The 12,505-nt window shown below is 52.9% G+C and overlaps 5 protein-coding genes across 5 annotated transcripts; 1 reads left to right on the forward strand and 4 right to left on the reverse strand.

Annotated features, from left to right (window-relative positions):
• Positions 1-26: 26 nt before the first annotated feature.
• LY79DRAFT_673459 (oxidoreductase family protein) lies at positions 27-1,331 on the reverse strand (the record flags this gene model as incomplete). Its single annotated transcript, XM_060564178.1, has 1 exon — positions 27-1,331. The coding sequence occupies one exon, from the start codon at positions 1,329-1,331 to the stop codon at positions 27-29; it is 1,305 nt and encodes a 434-aa protein (XP_060409232.1).
• Positions 1,332-2,128: 797 nt separating this feature from the next.
• LY79DRAFT_616187 (major facilitator superfamily transporter) lies at positions 2,129-4,583 on the forward strand. The gene is made up of 6 exons (XM_060561999.1): positions 2,129-2,800; positions 2,870-3,301; positions 3,369-3,596; positions 3,650-3,911; positions 3,970-4,190; positions 4,256-4,583. The coding sequence occupies exons 1-6, from the start codon at positions 2,544-2,546 to the stop codon at positions 4,491-4,493; spliced, it is 1,638 nt and encodes a 545-aa protein (XP_060409233.1). The 5' UTR covers positions 2,129-2,543; the 3' UTR covers positions 4,494-4,583.
• An 881-nt stretch (positions 4,584-5,464) lies between these two features.
• On the reverse strand, positions 5,465-8,876 carry LY79DRAFT_525428 (family 2 glycoside hydrolase; the record flags this gene model as incomplete). Its single annotated transcript, XM_060555724.1, has 4 exons — positions 5,465-5,577; positions 5,639-8,295; positions 8,346-8,468; positions 8,524-8,876. The coding sequence occupies 4 exons, from the start codon at positions 8,874-8,876 to the stop codon at positions 5,465-5,467; spliced, it is 3,246 nt and encodes a 1,081-aa protein (XP_060409234.1).
• Positions 8,877-9,051: 175 nt separating this feature from the next.
• Positions 9,052-10,639, reverse strand: LY79DRAFT_400572 (family ergot alkaloid biosynthesis protein). Its single transcript, XM_060553018.1, has 3 exons — positions 9,826-10,639; positions 9,575-9,771; positions 9,052-9,517 (listed from the first exon to the last, which is right to left on the reverse strand). The coding sequence occupies exons 1-3, from the start codon at positions 10,265-10,267 to the stop codon at positions 9,260-9,262; spliced, it is 897 nt and encodes a 298-aa protein (XP_060409235.1). The 5' UTR covers positions 10,268-10,639; the 3' UTR covers positions 9,052-9,259.
• Positions 10,627-11,386, reverse strand: LY79DRAFT_568099 (riboflavin biosynthesis protein RibD domain-containing protein). The gene has a single exon (XM_060558943.1). The coding sequence runs from the start codon at positions 11,306-11,308 to the stop codon at positions 10,721-10,723; it is 588 nt and encodes a 195-aa protein (XP_060409236.1). The 5' UTR covers positions 11,309-11,386; the 3' UTR covers positions 10,627-10,720.
• Positions 11,387-12,505: the final 1,119 nt, after the last annotated feature.

The raw sequence follows: 12,505 nt of genomic DNA on the forward strand, positions 1-12,505 counted from the left end.
CTTCCATTCTGGCCACTGATACACCATCATCTCTCAGGGACCACGAGAATATCGTCCACATTGACAACCTGTCCCGTGGCGATGGATCTGTTAGCAGCAATGCCCGTCAGAATCGAAGCCGCGCCGTCAATGTGACTGGCCGCGCGCATGTACTCGTCCGACACCGGCTCCCCAAACAGGTCCCTCAACAGCACGAGATCGCCCCCGCCGTGAGCACCCTTGGCCTCGCCCAGGTCGATCTCCTGCGGCGGGCCGAACAGAGGCCGTAGGAGCATGGTCCTCTTCTCAATGGCCCCTTCCAGCGCCTGGCTGCCCCCCGAGTTGACGTAGCTCTTCTCGACGACCTCGACCTCAAGCCGGCCCCCGGTGCCGTTGAAGTTGACGCGGAAACCCTCCCACGGCGCGTACGCCGTCAGCGAGTACGTCATGACGGCGCCGTTGCGGTACCGGATGAGCAGGTTCATCGTGTCCTCGATGCTGATGCCGTCGCCGAACACGCTCTGGTCGCGGTGGTAGCCGTCCTCGTGCTCCGCGTCCAGGTACATGGCCTTGAGCTGCGGGTTCGCCTCGAGGTGCAGCGCGAACGGGTCGTCCCTGGCCGCCTCGCTCCCGTGGGCGCGCGTGTAGAACCTGCTCACCCCCCTCCCTTCGGCGTTCTCACGCCCGTAGAACTTGAGGTCGCCTTGCGCGTACACCGTCCGCGGCCGCGTCTGCAGCCAAAAGTTGACGAGGTCGAAGTGGTGCGTGGACTTGTGCACGAGAAGGCCGCCCGAGTTGCGCTTGTCGCGGTGCCACCGGCGGAAATAGTCGGCGCCGTGGTTCTCGTTGAGCATCCACTCAAAGTGCACGCTCGTCACGGTGCCGATGGCCCCCGACCGGATCACCTCGAATATCTTTGTGTTGTGCGGCGCGTACCGGTAGTTGAACGTCACCCGCACCTTTTGCCCCGTCCGCTCAACCGCCGAGAAGATGTCCCGGCACCGCGGCGCGTCGATGGTCATGGGCTTCTCCGTCACGACGTTGCAGCCCAGCTCCATGGCGCGCACGATGTAGATGTTATGCGTCCGGTCCACCGTCGTGACGATAACCTCGTCCGGCTTCGTGTCCCTGATCATCCGGTCAAAGTCGGCGGCAAGGAAGGTCGGGACTTCCCCGTGGCCGAGCTCTTTGAGTTTCGAGTTGGCATAGTTCATGCGCGTCTGGTTGATGTCGCAAAGCCCGACGATGACCGACGTGTTGCTGTAGTCCTGCGCGATGGCCGTGTAGAAGAAGCTTGAGCGGCCACCGGTGCCGACGATGGCGTAGCGCTTCTTCTGTGATATGTCGCCCATTGTATCGCGGTTGGCCGTCTACGATGTGTCTCTCGGTGCTGGTGTTGAGGTCTGGGCGAGCGCGACGCGTTCAGCCTACGTGACCCGGAGTTTTGGTATAGCCGGCCGTGAGCAATACCAAGTCGAGGTCCAGTTCTCTCGAATAGAATGGGGCACGGCAAGGTTTATTGATAGAATGCCCTTTCGCACCACCTCATGACTTCGGCAAGCTTCATTTTCGCCGCGGCTTTCTCATACACATGGCAACCCCGCTACAATCCTTGCTCGGGCTGGGTTACCCCAGAACCCGAGGTTAGTTGGAAGAACAGCCTGCCGGTGGCACGATGGCTTGAAGCCTCCAGCTTAGAATCCTTCTCTCCACATCACTCATCCCCCCTAATGCGGGGAATTCGATTCCAAAAGAGGGGGGAGGATTGAGGGGGTCCACGAAAAGCCGGGGACGTCCCGGGCTGCTGATGGAGTGAGTCTGGGGAAGACGTTGCAACGTCATTTGCTCAGACACAACCCCCCAGTTTGGCTCCTCGACTTGGCACACGACGCCACTGACTCGCCGACACGCGGGCATGCTCTTGGGAGGTTCAAAAGGCCTCGGGAAGATCCCCGCGCTTGGCATAGTAGAGACTATGGTAGAGAGTATGTGGGCCAACACAAGCCGCTTCGACGAGCATTGATTCGGTAGAAACCCTGCAAGTCCCGGCCCTGCACCCAGCCTGGAGTTTTTCCTCCAATGACGCGGGTTGGCAGGAGACCAGGTACATCTTATCATCTCTTGGTTTTCGTTGAGCAACCGGCGCAAACCGCGTGATGTTTAAGCCAAGGCTGCCAGCATGTTTCCCGGGTGTTAAGAAGTAAACCACGCCACGCGATGGCGATGTGACGTCTGGGCCAGGTGTTGCTATTGATCAATGGTCAGCGTTAGGCTCCATTTTTTCCCTTCTTTTGTCTGTCCCCCTCTCCAGCTGAGATGGCCTCGGATATAGGGGTGGAAACAGGGGCCTCTCGTTTTTGAGTGATAAGAGAAACCGGTCCCGATGTCCTTTGCGAGTGGTCTGTTCTTTTGCTCCTACCCTCTTCTTGTCAGCTAGCTGCAATTTCATCTGCTGGAGACAGATTTTCTGCTTGTGATCCATACTAAAATCTCGGACGGGCGACTGGAATCCCAAGCATCGACAGTATCGACTCCAAGGATCGTTCCGGACGGCATCTGTCATCATGGCCTCCTCGACCCCGGCGGCAAAGCAAGCCGGCGGTCTTAACTCCGACACAATCGAATCCGTGCCCACGACCCAACCAGCACCTGCTGGCGCATTGCAAGAGAAGGCGGCTCAGTTCCTGGCAGCTCACGGAGGCGGCGATACTTCGTTCACCTATGAAGAGGAGAAGGCTGTCTTGAAGAGAATCAACCTCCGGGTTCTGCCCCTCATTCTTGGGGCGTACTTCTTCCAGCAGCTCGACAAGAGTACTCTGAGGTACACACAGCTCCTGTTTCTGTCCTCGTTCCTCAGTCCAGGAATCAACTGACCGTTCCGCCACACTAGTTATGTCTCCGTCTTCGGGTTCCAGGAAGACGCAAACCTTCACGGCCGGCAGTACAGCTGGCTCGGCTCCATCCTGTACATCGCGCAACTCGTCTGGCAGCCCGCCGCCGCCTTCATCCTCGTTAAGCTGCCCAACGGAAAGGTCATCGCCGCCGCCATCTTCCTGTGGGGCTCCTCGCTGGCGATCATGACTTCCTGCACCAACTTCGGCGCCCTCCTCGGGCTTCGCTTCGTGCTGGGCACATTTGAAGCCATGATTGCGCCGTCGTGCCTCGCCGTGACGACCACGTGGTGGAGGCGGAGCGAGCAGACGCTGGTGACCAGCTCCTGGAACGCCATGAACGGCGTCACCTTCATCATCGGCAGCCTCTTCACATACGGTCTCGGTCATATCGAGAGCGACAAGCTCTACAAGTACCAAATCATCTTTCTGTAAGTAGTGCGCGGGTCATGGGAGGCCTTTGCTGGTCCAGGCTAGTGATACTGATGCCATCGCTAGGTTCTGCGGGCTGCTCACGGTGTCGTACTCATTCGTCGTTCTTGTGTTGATGCCTGACTCGCCCATGTCAGCCAAGTATCTGACAGAGAGGGAGAAGGTCATCGCTGTCGAGCGGCTCCGGGCCAACCAGATGGGCATCCAGTCCGGGGTCTGGCGTTGGGATCACGTCTGGGAGACATTCACCGACCTGAAGACGTGGTGTTGGTTCGTTCTAGTCGTTGCCATTTCGTAGGTACTGACCATGCCAACGGTTTATCATGATACTGATGTGTTATGTTTAGCATTGCTAGCGGCGGCATCTCGACCTTTGGTAACTTGATAGTCAAGTCTTTCGGCTACAGCAGCTTTCAGACCATTCTATTCAACATACCCTTCGGCGTCATTCAGATCATCGCCATCATGGGCAGCGGCTGGATTGCCACGCGGACTCAGCGGAAGGGTCTCGTCATTGCTGGCATCGCTATCATTCCCGCCATCGGCACGATCCTCATGCTCACGGTGCCACGTCAGCATAAGGGCGTTTTGCTCTTCGGATACTACCTCGTAAGGAGTCTTCACTTTCGGCCGTTACCTATATTGTGCTGACATTGGTTTCTATCAGGTTTCTGCTCTTGCGGCCATCACCCCTCTCATTTATATATGGCAAGCGCAAAACACTGCTGGCGACACCAAGAAGAAAACCACCTCTGCCGTTGTCTTCATTGGCATGTGCACTGGCAACGTCATTGGCCCACTTCTCTACTCCGTCGATGATGCTCCGGTGTATCGTCCCGGCTTGATTTCTAATCTAGTCATGTTCATTCTCGTCATCTTCATGGGAGCGTAAGTCGTCTTTCCACTTAATTTTTATATGCATACCATTGTACTGATAAGCCTCACCTGTCTAGACTTCTTCCGCTTTATCTCAAATATCTTAATGTTCAGCATTCCAAACGCCGCGAGGCCCTCGGGAAGAGTACCAACATTGTAGACGAGTCGATGATGCGCAACAAGGGCGAAAAGGACAGCAAGGAGGTGGAGTTGGAAGAGGATCCCCAGAGGCAGCAACGCAAAACTATCGAGGAAGACCATGGTCTACAGGATATGACCGACCTCAAGAATGAGGACTTCATCTTTGTTTACTAGCAATTGTTCTTCTTCGTACTGGAATGCCATGGAGGATGATTAGCCATTGTTGGTATATAGTCAAAGTCCAACCCATATTGGCCATGTGCCACGTTATCTTCATCTCTTTTTGGACACTAGACCTCGTCGTAACCCCAATTTGCAGATGACTGCCGCCTCCTGCAGTTCACCAGAATAACCATAACACCATCACAGCTCTACGGCGGTATCTAATACGTCATAATGCTTCTGCGTCAATAGTGTTAACAATCGCCACACGCCTGCCACGAGTGACTGCGATATGTCCTCTCCTTACCAGGCCGTGACATGCTGCCGAACCAACGTTTGTCGGTCTGTTCAAGGCCAAGGTCTCAAAGTAGTAATCGGACGCCTGTCATGAAGATTTGAGATTCAAGTAGATGCAGACAGGGCCAACCCTGACCTCGGGGGGGCAAATTCTGTAATCTCTTCGCATTTCCATTTCGATCATCAAGGGGAACACTGATAGCGATTTCGCAAGGTCTTCAACTTCCTCGACTAGACTTTCTTGCCATATTGCGAGTAAATGACGACGATGTACTTTTATTATTGAAAATGGGAACCTTGGTATCCAATAGTATTCTGGCTGAATTGAGGAGGCAGAGGATTATGTTATGGATTAGAAGGCCTCGAAGTGTTTTACAATGGTTGATCATTCTTTCCTCTTTGCTTCTATTACTCTTTAATCTGTTGTTTGGCTACATTTCCCAAATTATACCATTTAACCTACAGATTAACCAAGTCTGAAAAATTTGATGATCGATTTCTCCCAGTTACATTACTAGTTCATGCCGCCCATTATCCCCCCATTGAAAAGTATACCTTCGTTGCTTTCCAATAGTTTTCCTTTAGTCATAATGATAGTGTCATAAGACAGCGGCACGGCTGATAAGCCATCGTTAATTATATCGCTACTGAGCCTCTGACATCCATAGAGACTAAGCGGTTTGTAATCACCTCGCTAAAACGATCCAGTCATCACCTTCATCCTCAGCCTCCACAAGAACAGAGGGCTTTTCCAGGATTCCAGTAGGTTTCAATAGATATTCATCACTACAAGCCCAACCTCCAGTTATCGGGACAATGTCAGTATATACCCAGGCGCCAAATCAAGTCTGAATACTTACTTCGCCACAGATCAGGCCTGCCACCAGAGACACAGTCTTTCAAGTGGACGTTCCCAAAAGAGTTATATCGGTATCCAAAAGCGGTAATGGAGATGTCGTGTTTCCCAACTTCAATCTCCCCGAGGGCTAGGGTTCTCGGCTGCAGGGCGATATGTCCGCTCTTCTTTCCCCACTTGACTTTTACAACCGGCGTAGCGAAGTGCGGAACCGATAGCGTGACGTTCGATCGGGATTTTGTTGAAAAGCTGCAATGGTAAGTGACGTTCCCGGTATAGAACGGGTGTCCTTGCGCCACGATATCGCCCCAGCCTAGGCTCTGGCGTCGTTCGCAGAGAATTGGCAAATTGTTCTTCAGCTCAACGCTGAAGCTGCCAAGAAGGTAAATCCTTTCCAAATTCGCCAAGATGCCAAACGGCATACTGAGTTCAATGATGTTCTTCCCCCTCCTGATCGTCCTCTTTGGCAGCGGGACCGTTCTGATATCTTCGTCGGCCCACCAGGACGAGCTCCTCTCGTCAACAAGCAGTTTGCGACTGTTGACAGTGATTCTTGCATTCTCCGGGTTGTCCATGGCGAGAAACGAGGGCGTTTTGACGATGGTCTGTGACTCAAACTCGAAGCGTAGATCGACGTATACCCTCGGAACTCGTCCTGATGACGGCACACTACATGGCTGCTTCCACGCTGAGCCCTTCGGAGGAAGACGCAGGCGAGCTCGGATTTCGTCATCGATTTTCGAGACCTCTTGACGCGTGACATCCTCCCACGGGCCATCGTCGATCCTATATAGCGCATAGTCAAGCATCAAGACGTTTGGTTCGGAAAGAATGACCTCGTCCAGTTTCAGCTCCACAGTCTGCTGTTTGGGCGACATGGGGGCTACTTCTTCCGCGATTTCAACGAAGGACAGGTCCTCGGCCGGGACGGGGTAAAGTCTCAGCAACAAGCTTGCGCAGCCCTCAAACCGGTGCTCAAAGATTGTCCATCCGCTGCTGTATTTAGACCCTTGGTGGTGTGTTTCGCCTGTTAAGGTATCCAGAATCACAACATCCCAGTCGCCCTTGATGTTTACCAACGTATCGTAGTGGTTGTTTCGGTCCGTATTGCAGATGAAGAGAAACATTTCATCACCATCCTGGCGCATCTGATAGAGAAGAGTCTTCGCCGGCTGTCCTCCCTTCAGATCAACTTGCAGATCGCGACTCTCGGAGACGGCTGAGAAGATGTCGCTTTTACTCCAGGCAACCCTGGTGCTTGGTTTGATGTTCATATCGACATCAGGCGGTGTGACTTGGGCATCAAGTAGCACTGGTCCTTCACCAGCGATGATGACCTTGCCCCCTGTTGCTGCAAACTTCTTGACAACATCGAGGGTAGATGACCTAATAGTCCGAAGATTCGGTAAGATGATGAGGTCGTATTCGCAGTGGCCTACCTTAAGAGGCGCTGAGATGTCTTCGCCAATCTGGCCCGGCAAAAGACTCTCGGCGATGAAGTCAAAGTCCACCAATCCGTGAAGCAGCCAATCGGTGAGCTCCGCAAACTCCTTTTCGCGACGAAGGGTCTCGCCATCACAGCTGTTATTCGGACTAGAGCACAGCCAGAAGCTTTCGATGGGGTGGACCACACCGACACGCGTTATGGCTTTTCCGCGAGTCAACGCCACCCCAACACGGGCAAAGTGGTCTTCGATGTAGCTGTACTCCTTGTAACATGGGCTTCGATAGCTGACACTCGCTGGGTAGCCACGCTTTCTCTCGCCCGCCATACTGTCCCAGCTGAGGTGCGGGACACGAAACGTGATGCCTAGAGCAGCCTGCCAGTCGCCACATTGTTTGTGGCCTTCGAAGGTGAAGTACGAGTGTGCGTGTCCGTAAATCTCGCTTATAGCGCCGCGGATACCATTTTGACGGGCCGCACTAGTACATTGCTTGGCTATATTATATTCAACACAGTCGTTGAGGAGAGACATGCTGGGCGATGTCTGGTTTCGATAATATCTCATTGTTTCTCCATGAGCGGTGGTCTGAGAGTACAGATTTGGCTCTTCCATCATGTTTCCGTTGAGCATGATCTTGTTCCTCCCACACCAGCTTACGAGGAGGTCCGGAGAGGACATGACGAACTTTTCACTGACATGGTCGTAGAAACGGTATCGAGCCAGGCTGGGCGTATCTCCCGGAAGGTCCCAAAATAGTTCCGGGATACTGCTGATGAGATCGGCATCATTGCCGTAGGTCTCCCGGAACGTATCGGGAAGATCTGCAGTCCACGGCAGAAAAACGTCTTCGACGCCATCCGGACTCGAGAGCTGAGTCTTGATCGTGACTCGAGGTTCATCAGTGGAAATGCAAGGCGCCGTCGTTCCGAACTTGTCGCCTGTCATTTTCTCATAGATCTTATGAGTGCTTTCCAGAAATCGCGTCATGGCCTTGGTGCTCATTGTGTCGATGCGGGTCTGCCCCTCGATCCCAGATGACGGAGCGTTGGTCCCAACGTATGCATACCACACTCGTCCGCCGGGCTCCGCGTCTTCGTCTTCTTGCAGCCTCCTGCTAGACTGCAGGCGGCCATTCTCATCGAGGGTGATAGAGAATCGAGCTAGCAGATAACCCAGTTCACTTCGAGGTGCTTGTGCAGAGCTGGGTGCGCAATGACTGTTATTCGTATGAGTAGAAAGACAAACATATTGTTCATGGTCACCTACACTCCCAATTCAACACTACCACGCGGGTGCGGCGTGAGCAAAATGTGTTTGGCCTTGCGCTCGAGATGCTGCTTCACAGGCCTTTTGCAAGCAACTCCCGAGGGCCACCGGTCATCGTCATAGCTGATAAACGTCAGGATGGAATTGGTTATTCGGCAGGTGGGAATGGTCCACTGACAAGAAGGCGAGCATGCCCTTGCTCTGTGCATACTCCACGCAATCCTGGGCACGATGCACGAACTCCGTACCCATGGACCCGGTATCCAATCCGGTTCGAACATTCATGTGGAATCCGCCCATTCCCATATCCTTGAGATGATCGATTTGCCGGAAAAGCCTGTTCTTCTCCAGCTTCGGGTTCCATGACCACCGCGGGCATCCTCGGTACTCTGATGGTGGGTTTTTGAAGAGGTTTGGATTGAAGGGCTCGCTGGCCTTGCGGTACGTAAGCGGCCCCCCCGGGCTCTGTCCATTGCCTGCGCCTGGCTCTGCAGGCCATTCTTTCTCAACGGCAACAAAAGATGAGTCCATCGTGTTTGATGGGCATACCCTGGTGTAATGGCGAGGTTGCTTAAAGCAACTCATGCTGCAGAAGTTGCGGCAGGTAAAGAGGCTTTGTGGTCTCATGACTTGTTTCGACTTTAGCACATGTCCCCCCGCACGCAAAGACATACCAAAAGATATCGGCTGAAAACGGCGCGACAATGGGCGACTCTGATTGAACGCGAAACATGTTGCCAAACTTTTTGCGTATGAGCATTCTAGATGCAAAAAAACGGGTTGTTTCCGAGAACAATGAAAGGGTGCCCCCTGTTCCTCCATTGGGAGTTTGACGTTGTCAACATCGACAGCTGTGTACCCTTTCTCTTACATGTGCTCCAAGCTCCGAAGCCTTTTCTCCCCCCGGCGAGCACTCACGCCGCCGTAGCCCAGACACCTTTGTGCTTCTCAGCGGTATCTCGAAACTTCCTTGGCTGCTTCCCCGTCAGTGCGAGGACGACGCTATTCGTCCGGTTCTCGCTGCCATTCTTTATGGCTGTGTCCAAGCCAGCCATCATCTCCGCATAATCTCGGGGCATGCCCTGGCTAGCGAATCGCTCCACGAGCTCCAACGCCGAGAGGTTTTTATGTACGATCTTCCGGTCAAGAATATCGGAAAGAGTCACGGCAATCTGTATATCTTCCATCAGCATCTATTCGTAGAGTTCAACCGCGATGATGAAACTGACATCATCGTAGCTGAGCAACTCAGGCCCAAGGATGACGTATTCATCGTTCGGCGCATCCTCTTGGGTAAGGAGTTGGTATGCGACCGCTGCAATGTCCTCGGCCGCAACCCAAGGTATCTTCCCATCCCCCGTAGCGGAGTATATCATGCTCTCGTTCACAATCGACTTGCGATGATTATCTTGCGCGGCAAAATTCTCTGCGTGATTGTTAGCTACTACTTCATTGAGATGCGGGGGATGTAAGTACACACGCTGAAACCATGTCGGTCTTAATGCTGCCCATTCCACTTCACCCTTGTCGCCAAGCTCCTTCAGATACGCATGCGGCCGACCCATCGCGAAGCCGATGAGGTCTGGCTCGATAGAACTTGAGCTCAACAGGACGAATCTCTTGGTGCGTCCCTTGGTTCGCGCCTGGTCGATGAAAGACTGCATCGGCGGCAGCATGTCCAAGATGGGTGGGGCAACAAGGAAGGCGCTTGTCGCGCCGACGTCCAAAGCCGCCGCCCAGGTCGTCTCATCCTCCCAGTCGAAGGTAATGGGTTTGATGTTGCTAGCAACTGGTTCTGTGGATGTCCCGCTTCTGGAGGCTTGGTAAGTTGGAATCGAAGTCGACGCGAAGAGCTTCGCGATCTGACTGCCGACTTTGCCAGTCCCGCCGAGAATCAAGATTTTAGGTTGATTTTTTTCCATTGTGATTTCAGTTCACTCCAGTTTTCGATAATCTTGTGGCTAATAGAGAAGCGCAACAGAAAGAAATGTCGTTGTATGTAAACGGATAGCTTGTCTGCCGATTTGCAGGTGGAATTAACGGAGTTAAGGACCAGCAGTTGCTACGGACTTAGGGGTGAGATAGAACAAAAGGCAGGTAGGTAATCAAGTGCTTGGAAGCTCCTAGCAACTACCAGCAGAACTTGGTGATTTGCAGGCTTACACGATCGCGGTGGTCCTGGAAGCAGATGGAGATTTGAACGGGCAGATATGGCATCAAAGACAGCGATGAGGGGGGCATTGCATAGTTAATATTGTTTCCATCTCCAATTATGTAGACACCGACAAACTGTGCTTTGTCATGCCTAAATTTTTGTGCAATTATCACGTCATACACCATCGTTACATGTATGCCATCATATGATTTCGCTTTCTTTAACAAAACATGGCCTCTCCTAACGATGCGGCCATTTGCCGGCCGACATTATATTTGCACATAATGATTCCGCTTGTCTCCCACTCTCTGCAGTCTACCAACTCCAGTCTTATTCCGCCAAGCGGTGCAAGTCCAGACTCCCCCACCAGTCTTGCCCCCTTCCCTAGCATCATCGGCATAATCGCCGTCTCTACCGAGTCTAGTATTCCCGCATCGAGGCACGGCCCCACCAGCTGGCCGCCCATAAGCCAGATGTCACGACCGTCGCTCTTTTTGAGGTTCGCGATGTATCCGATGAAGTCCTCGGAGACAATTGTTACCCCTGGGTGGTGTTCTCTCTTGAGGGTTTTGCTGGCGACCACCAGGCTTTCCTTGGAATATTTCTGAAGTGGATTATGCTCGCCCATGCTGAGTATGCATTCATATGTTTTCCGGCCCATGACGAATGTGTCGCATTGTGCGTAAAGGGCATCGAAGAAAATTATATTCTCGTGCACCATCAAGCCTGCTTTTCCGTCTGAGGGAACGATGAAGCCATTAAGTGATATGGCCACATGATATCGGAGACGCCTAGGCCGTTCTTTCATGTTGTAATGGGACTCATGATCCAGGGCCGGACATCCACGATTCAGCCGATTGGTAGCAAAGAGTGGACTTTATAGGAATAAATCCATCATCTGAATTCAGTGTTTACTCAGGGCGAGCTGCCAACCCAAAAGGGAAACCCGACCCCGCTTGGCAATCGATGCTTTGCGGCGTGACAACGGACTTCCGAGCACTTTGCTCCCATAGTCCGTCGCCTTGCATTAAGGCTTATTTGCAGTGACAAGCCGACCGTTCCCAGCTGGCAGGTACCGTACTCAGAGGTGAGGGAAAACCGTAATTACTCGCAGGTTTTCTAGAAGTGCAATGGCAGGAACTTATAGGCTCAATTGCGCCAGCCAGTACATATTTACGGGTAATGAGCCATTTTGTTCAGTGCTTGGAACTGCCTGCAGAACTAGACCGGAGACGCGACATCACAAGCTCGATCATCAGCCCAGGCCCGTGGCTAGTGAATATTGTTTCTATAAACTAAAGCAACTGCCAACACAGATACCATGTCTGCTCAGCTGTTGTATTTCTCGGGATGCGACCATCGCAGGCTGAATGTATTTTTCGATAGGGGGAAAGGGAGTGCCTTTAGCAACGGATTCGGCACTGGCGAGAGCAGTGGCCCGAGACTAGAATTGGAGATAAATATACATTGAGGTATCTGGTATGCCTGCCCAAACTCGACCAGCTTCGTTAATGGCCAGAAACATTTACCATGAGCAGATGCCACCATTAGGTAACCTAAGACTTCTAAAATATGCTGGCATCTGCAAGCAAACCTGTGCCGGGGTGGTTCTCACTTATTGACATAGCTTTCGCAGTCACCGTTGGGTGCCCTTCCTTGACGCAGAATGCTCAAAAATAAAAGAATGCCAGGTGATTCAGAAGAGTCTGCCTGTTATCGCCAAGGGACGAACTTAGAACGGTCATATGGCTTGCACTAGCGAGCAAAAGCAACGAACATGCGGCTCTGATTTGGTGCGAGGCGAAACGGATGAGGGTTGTTGGCAGCCACTGGTTGTTGGCATTTCTCCACCACACCTACTGAGTGGCTTGATTAGCTCGTTTCGAGTTTGGTGATGGTTGGCTGTTGTGCCGTAGAGACCTCGCCTCGGGTAGGGCATGCCACATCTATTTATACGGGTATTATCGCAAAGCTCCGATCTTCCAGTGCCGCGCAGAAGGGCTGA

The sequence above is a fragment of the Colletotrichum navitas genome (genome assembly GCF_030913465.1).
Source record: "Colletotrichum navitas strain CBS 125086 chromosome Unknown LY79scaffold_88, whole genome shotgun sequence".
NCBI lineage: Eukaryota > Fungi > Ascomycota > Sordariomycetes > Glomerellales > Glomerellaceae > Colletotrichum > Colletotrichum navitas.